The 14560-nt window shown below is 40.1% G+C and overlaps 1 protein-coding gene across 6 annotated transcripts in view; it reads left to right on the top strand.

Annotated features, from left to right (window-relative positions):
- Window positions 1–14560, top strand: part of LOC137993489 (uncharacterized) — a 47681-nt gene that overhangs the window by 6022 nt on the left and 27099 nt on the right. For 2 of the 6 annotated variants that reach the window (XM_068839385.1, XM_068839387.1), the window contains exons 4-13: window positions 341–391; window positions 1866–1922; window positions 2492–2509; window positions 3467–3520; window positions 3850–3906; window positions 4866–4904; window positions 5152–5199; window positions 7084–8385; window positions 13445–13567; window positions 14487–14560. The exon at window positions 14487–14560 is cut by the window's right edge and continues 55 nt beyond it. In XM_068839385.1, the coding sequence (XP_068695486.1) occupies window positions 341–391; window positions 1866–1922; window positions 2492–2509; window positions 3467–3520; window positions 3850–3906; window positions 4866–4904; window positions 5152–5199; window positions 7084–8385; window positions 13445–13567; window positions 14487–14560 (1823 nt within the window). The remainder of the gene's footprint in view (window positions 1–340; window positions 392–1865; window positions 1923–2491; window positions 2510–3466; window positions 3521–3849; window positions 3907–4865; window positions 4905–5151; window positions 5200–7083; window positions 8386–13444; window positions 13568–14486) is intronic. The other 4 variants (XM_068839388.1, XM_068839389.1, XM_068839386.1 and 1 more) reach the window with 4 other exon arrangements.

Genomic DNA, 14560 nt, shown 5'->3' on the forward strand with positions numbered 1-14560 from the left:
ATGATGACTCGAGGATACGCTAATATCGGTGAAAACCTATGACCGCGGATGTACACATGGCCGCTCTGAGTCATTGCCTCGTGATTCGCAAATCGCTATGAATAATGACAAAAAGTTGGCGAAAGGCTTTGCGACTACACACCCTCACTTTGAGATAGCCTGCGAGCGGGCTTGTCTTCTTTTCGCGGAAAAAAAATTATATTAGCACGAAGAAGCGGCGGAAGCAGAGCTCCGAGAAGACTGGGGTCAAGATTGTCACTGGCCAAGTCTTTCAAAATGGTATGATTAATTTAAATGAAATGAATTTTTCTTCTTTTTTCTTTCTTTTTTTGAATTTCAGATACAACAGCGGAGAAGAAAACAATTCTTGTTGGAAGTGGTACATTTATTGGTTAGTTGAATTAATCAGTTCCTATTCTGTGTTTTGAATGGTCAGGCATTTTAAATAAACCGCTTGCTTCTTTTTCTTTCCGCTAAAGCCACAATGCATGAGCTGACTACGGAAATATCTCCTTATGGCTTTATGTTTACTGGGTGCCCATGGTGATTAATTTTTATTGTTAATTTTCTTACCTTGGACAGTGCATTTCTCGTGCTTAAGCTTTGATTGGTTCACTCATGGTAAATGATTGCGCTAAGCGTTGCTAAGCTAAAACTTTTTTCGCCGGAAAACAAAATTTCCCTCTGAATAAAGCAAAAAAAAAGAAAACGTTTTTGTGGAAAGTTTGGATCAAGTCCGAAGGTAAGAAATGTTTTTGTGATGAGCCTCTGTTTTTGTCCCACCACAAGGTCTTACACAACACGCATCAGTTCTCATTATGTTTTTTCGATTTCTCTCGCATTTGCTCGCTTTTTTTTCGAAATTTTTGGAGTTTGAGGAATTTAATAAAACAATTATTCCATTCGCGCTTGTTGGATATGAGACTGGTTATAGCCAACTCGGCGCTACGCGCCTCCTTGGCTATTTACCATCTCATATCCAACGCGCGCTCATGGAATAATTGTTAATTATTTGTCTAGGGAATCGTATGAACGCCAGTGTATTTTGTGACTTATGGGCGCGAGCATGGACTCCTGGCACGAGTGTTGTTTTGAAAGTTTGAGGACTTTCAAAAGACCAAGAGTGACCATAAATTACGAAAATTTCATACGATTTTTTATTTATTAAGGCCGGTTTACACGGTGCGACTCGGTGCGACTTGTCGGCCCGATTTTTGGCGGCAGCTTTGAAAAAAATCGGGCCGACATAAAGAATCTGTTGCAGTTACTCTATCACTGTGTTTCCATAGCAACTTTCGTATTGCACTCTTTGACCTTTATTGCGGTCTATAACCTATTTATTCATTCATCATTGACCAATCAGAAAGGCGACATTCTACTGAGTATACAATAAAATGATATCAAAAGCTGTCACAACATCAAGTGCGACCACTTTGAAGTCTTAGCAAATGGAAGATCTGATTTACACTGTAAAATAAAAGAAACCTTTCTAATATGCGAACTTAAATCAACATTAAACGAAAACGTTGGCAGTGAGAAACTCTGGCTTTATTAACCAATAAAACAAGCCAGAATTCACTGCTTATATTACATTTATTTTGTTAAGAGCATCGTTGTTAATCTAGTTACTAGTCTCTCTCAAAGTTTTACACATACATAATTTTTAAAAATGTGTTCAACAGTAACTTCTGAAGATGTATGTTGTATCATATGAAACTTCAAGTTAAAATGTATTATAATATGTTTATCACCACAGTTTGTTTATTGATTTTGATTAAGTTAATTTTAAAATGGCAGAAAAAAAAGAGTTTTTATGATAAAATGATATATTACGTGTAAAAACGTTACTTTGAATTACATAACAGATGAGCCAGACGAAGACAGCACCATTGTAATTAATCAAGCCAGCAAGAAACTCTCAGGTTAGAATTTTGAGTTTCGTGAAAAGCTCTTTGGAATTTTCCTTTCTAATGGAAAGAGTTGACAAGAGCTGTTATCAGAATACAGTAACTCCCAGAAACAAAATCTCGTAATAGCCATGAACAGCATAGTTTCGTCAATTCACTGCAACTCTACTAAATTAATTTGTAATACAAATGACACATTGACTACGAGAAATGCAGTTTCCAGGTAACACGGTGCAGCAAAGAGGTAACAAACAAAACTTTTGATTGGTCATTCTCAGTTAGCCAATCAAATGTAAGCCCCGGATGGCGCAATTTTTGCGTGAGTGTGCGATACGCGTGCTTTTCTTTTGATTAATTTTAATTTTATTAATTAATTAGTAGTCACATGATTATTTCATTCAATTTGGAATAAATAAGCAGTGGTAAATTAAGACTACAAATTGCACTCGCCCTGTACTCGCCGTACGGGCTCGTGTAATTTGTTTCGTCTTAAAAAAATGTGCGCGTGCTTATTTCTTCCAAATTACACTCGAAACCACGTGATTACGTATACAAATATGTCTTGTTCTTTTTCACAATTTTAGAAACCAGTAAGGACCCAGGTAAGAAACTGGCGCAATCGATATTAATCTATTTCAATAATAAAAATACAAATAATTCGGGACACCGTACGAAATCAAATCATAGGTTGGTTTTTGAGGAGAGGGGAAAACTGGAGTGCCCCGCGAGAAACCTCTCGGAGCAGAGTAGAGAATCAACAAGCTGAACCCACAAAATTGCTCTCTGCGCAATCCCTGGTCTATGCGCAGTTCCTGCTCCCTTAAATGGTTTAGAATAGCCGGAGGGTATTGCGGGAATTGGAAAACATCTTTCAACTCGAGATTGCCTTATCCAGGGGTTGGTTATAAACAAAATAAGAATTAAGTCAAAGTGAAGCTATGATCCTCGCAGTTATAAAAGCAATTTTTGCAATTGCGTAAAGAAACCTGAAAAATCCAGGAGTTCAACGGGGTTTCATATATCCGTTTCATCGTTGATTCATTCCTCACGGGAACTTTGGAACCCACAAATGACCAGCTCCCAACGTCAGCGGCTTCATCGCTCAGTTGGTAAGAGCGTCGCACCGGTATCGCGAGGTCACGGGTTCAAACCCCGTTGAAGTCCTGAATTTTATCAGGCTTCTTTACGCAATTGCAAAAATTGCGTTCATAACTGCGAAGATCATAGCTTCACTTGATTTCATATCCGCAGTTCATATGATCCATTTCAGATGTCATTTCATCGTTAAGCTTAACGCCTGGAAATACTACTGGTTATAAATCACTAGCTCCCTTTTAGATGACCTAGGAGACTCAATTCAGATACACACTCAAGGTGATGCCCAATATTTTTCACTGAAGTTGTCTATGGTTGGAAGTTAAATTTGTTTCAGCTATTTAATTTCAAATAAGACATCGAAAATTCTAAAGTAAATTGCGGTGTTTCTTTGTGATGATGGAATGATTTTCTAGAAACCAAAAAAACTCTTCTCATAATTCAAGTTTATTGTTCTTGGATAGAAGCTGATGGTGAAAAGTCAGACAAGGAAGCATTGAACTCCAACCACACAGAAAGTAAGTGACAGCATGTGTCCATTACGCTGGGTGATGGACTCTTAATAGAAGCTATTTTTGCAGCTTAAAGCCTAGAAATTCTACTGGCAATAAATCATTGGCTCCCTTTTAGATGACGTAGGAGACTCAATTCGGATACACACCACTCACGGTGATGCCCAATATTTTAAGTGAAGTTATCTATGGTTCGAAGTTAAATTTGTTTCAACTATTTTCAAATAAGAGATTAAAAATTCTAAAGTCAATTGAGGTGTTCTTGTAATAACGGAATGATTTTCTAGAAACCAAAAAATTTTTTCTCAGAAATCAAGTTTGTTGTTCTTGGATAGAAGCTGATGATGATGCAAAGTCAGACAAGGAAGTATCAAACTTCAATTTCTCAGAAAGTAAGTGACAGCTATTTCTAGCCAAATTAGTATTTAATTTTTTTTGTTTGATAAAAAAAACAGCTAAGCCTCCCCACAAGCGTCCTTTAAACGACAGAAAGCCTGTTGTTCTCGACTCCTTAGCTTGAAATAAAAAAAACTTTGTCTTAATAGACCAATTTCGATATATTAAAATTCAGTCCTAAACAAAAGACATCATCTCGAGGCTCTGGGGAATAAATATAAGGATTTGTATAAGTTTATTCCCCAGAGCCTCCAGATGATGCCTTTTGTTTAAGACTGAATTTTAATATATCGAAAGTGGTCTATTGATACATAATGAGCTCGCCGACGGCGTCCCTGTGAGAAAGCAGGTATCAAGTACATAACTCCGGTATGGCACTCGGAGATCCTTTTCATAAATTCTTACCAACTTCAACGTTTCATTGTCAAAAATAACCGATTTTACCACGATTTGGTAAGAGTGTATAAAAAAAAAAATTTTTACGGCATGACGAAGTGTTAGTTGCGAATTCCCTTGATGTCCTTGATCAATTAAATTTTAAATGTTTTATGGACATCAAAATCACCAACAAAATCGAAAGCCCTCTCTGAATAGAGACAACAATTTTGAACTAGCCAACATCTATGATATTATTTTAGTATCACCCAACTAGTGGACTTATGCAAATCCTGCATTTTAATTGGCTACGCTACTAGAGGACTATAAGTAATACTCCTCGAGTAGAGAAAAGCGTGACGCTTTCTTTCGTTTTATTCCCAATTAAATATTTCTTCAACTTGCGTTTGCTAACTTTATTATTGTCTTTTCTGTCCAACTAGTTGGCTGATACTAAAACAATTAGACCCTTCGCCCTCAAGGGCCATGGGTCAATAGCTTATTATATTATTTTAGTATCTTTTTCAATCACTCACCACTATCATTGTCGGAATTCACAGACGGTATTATCTCTATACAGGTGTTTCCCAACCGGGTAAAAATTTAAATCCCGAAAAAGGTAAGTCACCCTGTCATATTTTTTATGAAATTCTCTCTTTTCGCTACTTCCTCGCCTTTCTCGATACACTTCTGTTGAGTCTGCTGACTTACAGAAAGATCTGGTACGGTCAGGGAGTTCATCTTGGGAAACTATTGGGTTTCCAACCTTGTTGCTACATAGGAGGTAGCTAGCCCACAGCATTGCTTTTCAATCATTTGGTCAAAAGTGTTACCTAGAATTTGTATTTTAAAATTTCGTTTAACAGCTGGTTCAAAAGATACCAATGAAGATGTCATTAACGAAGTCGAAGAAGGTAAAAATTAAAAACAAAGCTTAACTGTCCCATTTCCTGATCAATGACGAAAAATAGTTTGCAATGTATTTAACCTGCAGAGCGGGCGTTTTCTTGGCAGCGAACGCTTGATTAAGACAGATGTTGCAAAGACAAGGCTGTCATTTTGAAAGCAGAGCAGTACTTAAGTCGGATCGCACTCTTCCGGAACCAAGATAGCGACCTAAGTGTGCCCTTCAATCCCCACCAAACTACTCGAAAAGCTATAATGTGTTTTGATTAATGCCTTCATGTACGTTGCTGCGTATGCAAATTAAAAAAGACACAAATAGCGCAGATCAACAAGATGAAGCAACGCGTTTTTATAAACTTGACGTATCGTGTGCTACAACAGACGTTTCATAACTTTGAAATCTGTTTGCGTATTATTTTTGAGCTCTCTGAGTCTGAGATAAAGAAAAACGATCTTAATGTGCTACCATGACAAAAAATCAATCCTACTCTTTCTTTGTATATCAAGACTGTAGTTAACTGAGCACTAGGTCACCGAAGATTTAAGCCTTCATTCTGAAAACTTCCTAATTAATGGTAGCTGGATTGAGGTAAGATGACGTCAAAGACTCACTAGTTTAAAAATGCAATGCTTGTGCACGCGTCTAAATTAATATGCAGCACGGAAGTTTCGAGCTTTCAGATTTTTAAACTTGTGTTTTGCATGTATAATAAGCTGCGTTTACCCCCTGAAATTTTAAGTTAGTGAGTTTTTGAGGTCATCTTATCCTCCATCCAACCCTCTGAGGTCCAATCGGTCAGTCTTGAACGTGAATCATGGCGGATCGTGAAATCCTAGAAAACAGGCTTTGAATATAATTCGAAGATCAAAATTTTGCCATTCCGGTGTCAAGCAAACACGCTGAGTTTCAAATCTGAAGGAAAAAGGGAAGTGATTTTTTTATTATTATCATAGTAGCATTTTAATAATAAGTTACTTGATAATAAAGTAACATCTTAACACTACTAAGGTTAACATCAAGAGCTAGCTGCCTTGAAATACATCAAGAGATGTATATCCCTTAGACCTTCCAAACTGTGAGAAGTGCATTAAGCTGTAATAAATACAACAATTAAGAGAGACACAGACGGATGGCTCTTTATATCTCTGATGCTTGATGTGACTGCATGATGCAGTTATGAGGGGTAATTGCGTTTATTTGACCACGTGACTGCGTGATGTGTTTTCTAGTCAAAAGCCCATGTAGATAACCCTCGCTTGCCTTAACTCAGTGGCTAGAGCATCCAGCTGGATCTTGGAGTGTCGTGGGTTCAAATCTTACCTTGGACTCGGATTTCTTCTGAGTTCCCTTAAGCTGTTGCGTATTCTCTTTGTCAGTGTTGATGTGTATAAAACTACTTATGATAATCACTATAATATTGACGAAACACTTTTTTGTGCAGGAACTTAGTTCAGCTTTGAAATCAAACGTTTTTGAACCACACAAAACTTTAAGTTTATCAAAAATGCGTTGTTTCACCATTTGTTTAATTATTGCTAAGCTTGGAAGGCCTAAGCACAAGAGTTTGCAATATGCATTTGAACTTGCGTCTCTATTTTGCCACCGAAATCGATCAGTTAAAAGTTGTAGCAGTTTACCCTTTAATACGCGGGTTTCAATATTCAATCGAGTGGCGAAAGTATCGTTGCGCTTGTTTGTTTTTCCGTGCTATTTTTTCACCTAGGCAAAAGCAAAACCAATTGAAACTGCATGTCAGTATTTGCTTTGCATTTTGAGTGGCTGATTTAATCGTCATTGTCTGTTGCGATTGAAAAGAGTAATTAATTTGGTATTAGTTCTACAGCACTCGAATCCAAAAATTTTCTTGCATTACTTTTTCAACAATTTTAAGCTTTCAGAATTTCCCAGAATTCAACCAATTCAACGTACTTGGAGAATCTTGAGAAAGACATCCAAGACAAAGTAAACGCCATGGCGGCAACTGCGGTGGGGGGAATGATGAACCAATCGACTGCTGATAAGAGTTACAAAGACAAAGACGAGGCAGAAAGAAATATTGAAGTATACAAGGAGACGGGCAAATCAGAGCAAAGTCATGAGGAAATTTTAAAAGAAGTTGTTGGTAATTCTTCGAAAGTTAGTCAGGAGAACAGGAAAGAGAGCGTGGAAGCCCTTGATCATAACATCGTGGGAAATTCCGAAGGGTCTTTAGATGAAAATGAACAAACTATGATTGATAAGGACATTGTGATAACTGGAGAACCTGAATTGAATGAAAACGACAATATCGACGCAGACAGTCAAAATAAGCGTCCGCAGAGAACTGCGCACGATGAAAGCTCTGCGCATTCCAAGAACATAACTATGCTTATCAACGAAGGCATCAAACCAGCCAAACGCAAATTTAATGGAAGTGTTGATGACGTGACTGTGAAAGAAGGTACGCATGCGCAAAAGCACACAGCGTATCACGACTTTGAAATGGCCCATAAAGTTCTGAACAAAAATATCGAGAATTTGAAAAGCGTCTTGGAGGAAATCGAAGATTCGCATGCGAATATAAGTAATGAGACCAACAATAAGAAGCCGAATCGAAACGAAGACATATTGGACCTACGACCACTTTTCAACGACAGAAAAGTTTCAACTGGTCTTCGACTAAGTGGCACGAACCTACGACCACTTTTCAACGACAGAAAAGTCTCAACTGGTCTTCGACTAAGTGGCACTCTATCGGTTGGCCCTTTTTCACCTGATCTCAAAGTATCAAAATCCGAAATGTCCAAACAAACTACAGTCACAAAGTTAACAGATCTCCCCAAGCTGCATTTTGTGCGTCCTAACACCACTGGAATACAATCTACCATTGAAGAGACAAACCCCATTCAAAATGCAGGAAAAAAGGAGTTTAAGTTGGCTCACAACAGCGGTTTTACGTTAAAAACTCAACCTGTATTAAATGCGGATTCTATTGGATTTCATTTTGTTGCAGGGAGTGGAAACAAGACGGTTGATATTAAATCACAGGCTTCAGCAGACGATGTAGACCGCATCGCAAACGAGCTTGTACGTCACGGTGTCCCAAATGACTCCAATGACAGTAGCACCAATCCTTGGATGAATACACTGCGTCATCACAACAAAACTCTTCGGGAAACCTTAAAAGAGCTAAAGCCTTATGACAATAACATACGTAAGTTACCTTCTAACGCTGTTTATTTTTAAAGTTTTCTGTAACATCGTTTACTCTATCGTGTTGATAATGAAGAAAAAATCGATTAAAAAAGTTGGAGTGCCCTTGTGCTTGCTGGTGGGTTGCAAGCGTATGCACTGGCATAAAATCTCGGTTTGGTCACCAACTGAAGTTGGGGTCTTTGGCCTAGATAACAGAAAGTTTAACTAAGCAGTTGATGGTAAGGCCAATGACAACGCCGATTCAAAAATAACTTTGCGCTTATTGTAAGTGTTTTGAAATTCTTCTTCTTCTTCTTCGTCTTCTTCATCATCATCTTCCATTACTGACATTACTTGGCTCCATCTGTAAAGATGATTCTTCCAATGGTCAGGGTTTCCATAAAATATTGAAATTTCCATAAAACAGAGAAAAAAAAAACAGTTGACATTTCTTGGTTTCAAAAGTGATTAGCCAATCTGACCTTTAAAGAGGGCAAGGATGGCAACTCAACCATCCTTTGTGGCAGGCTGTTCCATTCTTTTATAGCTCTTGGAAAGAATAAAAAATCGTGGTAGTTTGTAGAAGACGGAGCAAGTTCATATGCCAAATTATGTAGATGACGACTTGTGCGCACTTTCAACTCCGGAATGAGATAATTGTACATATCTATATCAGCACGACCATTATGAAACATCGCACACTAGATTATTGAGTATATCAGTGACACTTGCTATGTGATTATAACAGTTTGTTAGGAAGCAGGCAGATCGTCTTGGCACCATTTCTATTTTATCAATGTTTAGCTTTGTATAAGGGTCCCATACCACTGAAGAATATTCCAATATTGGTCAAACCAACCTTTTATACGGAATTGACTTCAGGATAGGAGAGTTTACTGCTAGGTTTTTCCGTAGAAGGCCGAGAGTTCTTTTGCCTTTATCTATAATATTTGAAATATGAGTGCTCCAACTAAGATCGTGAGTGATAGTGTTTCGAAGATATTTGTCAGCATCAACTGACTCTAGAGATTTTCCATACAGTCTGTAATGAAAGATCAGTGGGGTACGTTTTCTGGTTATCTTTTCTGGTTACACGCAGGATTTCTCAGTGTTCAGCTCCATCTGCGATTTGTCTGACCATCTTTCAAGCTTCCATACATCATCCTGTAGGGTCGCTGAATGGTTCATAGACTGGATAGTTAGGTATAATATGGTGTCATCAGCAAATAGTCTTCATGTGGAGGACAAACGTTCAGCTAGATCGCTCACGTATAATAGGAAAAGGCAAACACCCAATACTGAGCGTTGTGGAACCCCAGACTGGACGTGTACCATGTCAGAGTATTCCCCAGCCGAGACAACTTGTTGGGTACCGTTTGTCAGAAAAGCCTCTATCGACTTTTTGTTTTCCCCAGGATACCATAAAAGTCAATCTTATGGATTAAGCGAAGATGACCGACTTTATCAAACGCCTTGCATGTTGCTCGCTAGATCATGGACAAGTTCTAACAACTGAGTTCGGCAGGAGCGTTTTTCTCTAAAGCCACATTGTAAATTGTATAAGATGTTGTTTACCTCAGGGGTGTGCTTCATTATTTTCATTGACAAGTATACGTTTCATAACCTTACAGGCAATGCATGTTAAGGAGATAACCTGTAGTTTGATGCATCAGATTTTTATCTTTTTTAAAAACAGGGATAACATAGGCGTTTTTCCAATATTCTGTTACTTCTCCAGTCTCATAAGATCTCTTCTAGATTTGTGTGCTTATCGGAGCAATTGCTGCGGAACACTCTTTCAATGGTATTTTTATGTCTTTGATTCTCCTAGATAAAATTGTGAGTTTTTGGGCACCATGTGCGTGGGATCTAAGAACTGATCTCAACATGGTTTTCACGACAGTTTATCCCTTTTCTTGATTAGTTTCTTAATATTCCTTGTCATCCAAGGAAGCTTGTCTTTGGACTTAATTCGAATTCTTTTCTGCAGTATATATTTGTTAATGCCTTCATGTACGGTTGTTTTCAACTTTAGCCATGTGTCGCGATCGTTTGCTGATAGGCCATTGCATGTGTTCATCGCATAGAAATTTACCAATCAGGAACAGATCTTCTGCAAAAGCGTCCCATCTTGCTTTGTTGTACAGAGAAATTCGAAAATTCTCTGGATTTTTGTTTGTGGCCAATTGGTTCGAGATCAATGTAATTTAAGGACATTCATGATCGTAGACTCCATGTAAAACAGACGTATCCGTGATGCTGGAGGGATTATTAGAGAGGGCCAAGTCTAAGGTATTTTGTTGTGTAGTTGGTATGTCAAACAGTTGTACCAAGTCACTACCATTCAGTAAGTCACCAAATTGATGGTGCATTGCAGAATAACTTCATCACTTACATGTGCTCTGTAGTATGCTTCCACATGGATGGATTTGCTACCAGTTTGTTTGACTTTGCACCAAAGGATTTCACAGTCTGCCTCTTGTTCATGTTCCAGGGAAAAGGAGAGATTTTTCTTGGCTGCAATACGTACTTCACCATGGGGATCGGTGGTCATGTCTCTCTTCTCTCAATTGTGTAATGATGGGATGTTAGGGTCTCCCCTAAGATGTGATCAGGTGACAGCCAGGTCTCTGTGCCAATTATGATGCCAGGGTTGGGATCTGAAACCAGTTTGGCGATTTGTTTGTTCTTTGCAATGACACTCTGGCAGTGCATAATTAGGATAGGTAGGTTTCAATGGTTACCAGGGCAACGTTAGTATGTCTCAGAAGGAGATGAAGGATGTGTGGGAGATCCAATACTGGAATTTGATGGAGAAAACTGGTTCTCATTTTGTATATTGACGAGAGAGTCAAATAAGGAACCAGAAAAATTTGGCAGACCACATTCACAGCATTCCAATACACAAGACGTATTAGGAAGAGCTTCATAGATGATGGTATCTGTCATGTACTGACGAGAGATCCGAGAACACACCAAGAGAACATGGCTGTTCACTACAAACACGTTTTTTATTGAATCTATACGTGCACATGTTATTACTACATATGGTAACCGCACAGGGAGACCATAACATTTCCTTCACACAAAAGTGATCCGTCCCTAGTTTGTAACTGCGCCTAAGATATAATCTCAAGGAAACAACTAAATCGACTAACAGTGTCCGGTAACTTACAGTCTCTAAGGAAAACAGAAACAAAGGAAAACAGAGAACCAGTTCAGAGATCGAGTCACGGTGGTGCGCTGTGCGCTCTCTGAGAATACCGCCGCTCACAGACCGTAGGACTGACTGGGGGCGCTTCAGGAGGGTCAGGAGTTACAGGTGTGGGAACAGGAACCATCTCTGGTTGATTTGCCACGGGAATCTCTGGTACTGTACCAGCCACATTGGGTGAGGTACTCCGCTGGGCTTGCTTTGGTGGTGTGCTGGCCACTTTGGGTTGGCGGCCCTGAACCGTGTCGGTGTCAGAGACCTGAACTGTATGCTCAACTGCCGTAGGCTTCAATTGCTCGATACATTCGACGCCAAATAATCCCTGGTGCCACCTGCACTTCGTACATCAGCGGACCTGACTTGTTGACAATCAGCCCTGAGCGCCACTTCAGATCCCCTCGATAATCTCGTGACATCACCGAGTCACCCGCCTCTAACTGACGACGCTGTCTGCCCTTCTCATTCGCGGCCCTGATGCTCTGCTGGTGCTGTTGGTTAACCATCGTACGGTTCAAACCTGTCCGGCGAGTGCGGAACGGTCTTCCAAGGAGTAACTGTGCCGGGCTCTCCCCGGTAGTGGAGTGAGGGTTGTTCCTATAAGCTACGAGAAACTTTACCACTTTCTCCTTCATTAGCTTTGAGCTTTGATACATGGAACGTACTGCCTGCTCTAAGGTTTGTACTGCCCTCTCCGCGAGACCGTTTGTAGCCGGATGGTATGGTGCTGATGTTATATGACGGATGCCATTGGACCTGACGAACGTCTGGAACTCCTCAGAAACAAATTGTGCACCATTGCCGCTAATGATCTGTTCAGGAATTCCAAATCTGGGGAACAAATAGCGTAGGACGTCGATGGTCGAACCTGAAGTGGTGAACCTAAACGGAGTCACTTCTGGCCAGTTGCTGTGAGCATCGACAACCACCAAGAACATAGAGTTCTGAAACGGGCCGGAATAGTCGATGTGTATGCGTTTCCATGGTGCAGTGACTCACTCCCACGGATGCAGTGGCGTTTTAGTAGGCATCATCTGGTTTTGCTGACACCCACTACAGGCTTTCGCTAGCTCCTCCAGTTGGGCGTTGATATTAGTCCACCAGACGTTGCTTCTCCCTCGCTAGAGCTTTCATCTTTACCATACCCAGATGCCCGTCGTGCAGCTCCTCCAACACCCTGTCTTGGAGTTTATTGGGGATTACCACTCTCATTCCCCATAGAATGCAACCTTGGTGAACGGTCAGTTCGTTGCGCCGCTCATAGTAAGGCTTATCTCCATCTACGCGAACAGACCATCCTTACACTATAGACTCGTGCATCCTTGCCAGGACTGAGATATGCCCAGGTTTGACCCTAATTAGATGCATGCGTATTTCAATAAGCGTCCCGAAGTGTCCCCTTGCTCTTCTCGCCCACTCTAACATCACTCGTGTCTCGGAATACAGACAATTTATGTCACAAAGTGTCCCCCAAATGCTGCTCTTTAAAGCTAAAAATAACGCTAACCTTTACAATGTGGCATGATGTTGCGTTGAAATGTTGCCAGCGTTTGGCCAGCCCTTTAAGATAGATAACGAACAGTTTATTGTTGTATTCCCAAGTTGTTTTCAAGAGCTAAATTTTTTTCCACTTTGTTGTTTTGCAGAGTACGGCAAAGAAATGTACTAAAATGCGTGTCACAAGTGCAGCACGCGGATTTTTGCTATTTTAACCAATGATATTACTGTTTTGTGGCGTTGTCACTGTCGTTGCCGTAGCTGGCGTTGTTGCTAAACCTTCCTACCAACCACAACACACTTACCATAGCGTTACAACACCTTGTTTAATCCTTTGCCACATGGAACGATCGCAGTTTGTATTTTTCAGTTTATCTTAGAACTTGCGAGGACAGGTTTCCCAAAGCATGCGAAGAATGGGCAGCTAAGCGGTATTGCTTGACGTTTGGCGAATTAATGAAGAGATACTGTCGAAGGGCCTGCAAGCTTTGCAGTAAGTACGTTACCTTGAGCTAAATAAATACAATCTGCTGTCTCTACAGGAAGCGATAAGGCTGAATTTGCCTGAGAATTTGCCGGCTTTGAAAAGAAACTTTTGCATCCTCCCGCTGTTTTTTAATTTATTAATTTATTAATTAATTGACTCCTAGTCGTAACCGTGACAATAAATTTCAAGGCATCTTTTCGTTTCGATTCAATTGTATAATTACAAAATATATCTTGCCTTATGATCGGCTCATTCGATTCATTTCTTTTGACTGGTTTATTGATTAAGTTCGTCCTTTATCAAACTGAAGGCAAGTCAGTGTACTTAGTTCTGACTATAATTCTGTGAGTCTCATACAATCTCGACCCCAGAGCTCTTCTCTTCTGCGCACGACTGAAGGAGAGAGGAGCTCTGGGGAACCCTGAAACAAAGTGTTTTTTTATTGGTTTTCCTGAAGAGCGTTGAAAAGCGTCTCTGATTGGCGGAGCAAGAACCCTAAGGCGCATGTTTTCCTACACAGAGTTTCAAGAGCTTCGGGACATGCGCAGACATAAGATTTGAGGCTCTGGTGACGAGAGTGAGTCTCATACTACTTCCTTAAAGGGGCACTGTCATGAGCTGCGCATGCTCGAGTTTGTTTGCTCTCGAGCCCACGGAAAATTCTAGCCGCTGGATTCACGCGTGAGTCACGTATATTCGCTGGAGTTTCTCCTTTGTCCACCATGGCCCTCTCCAGTGGACACCATTTTGAATTTGTCGATTCAACTTGTTAAGTTAACCTAACACTTTTCAAGTTTTCACAAGACTCTAGCGCATTCGCTTCTCGTGCCTTGAACGTGGTGTCTCTTCCTCAATGTGAAAACCTCGTTACCCTAGCTCTGACTTTTATAATTCACATCGACACATCTTTTCATCTTTTTTGTAGATAACGTGTTAGCTACGGAATTTACACCATGTGACAAATCATGCGGCGGAGGAATCAAACTGCGCATGATCAAA

The sequence above is a fragment of the Montipora foliosa genome, chromosome 2 (genome assembly GCF_036669935.1).
Source record: "Montipora foliosa isolate CH-2021 chromosome 2, ASM3666993v2, whole genome shotgun sequence".
Taxonomy (NCBI): Eukaryota; Metazoa; Cnidaria; class Anthozoa; order Scleractinia; family Acroporidae; genus Montipora; species Montipora foliosa.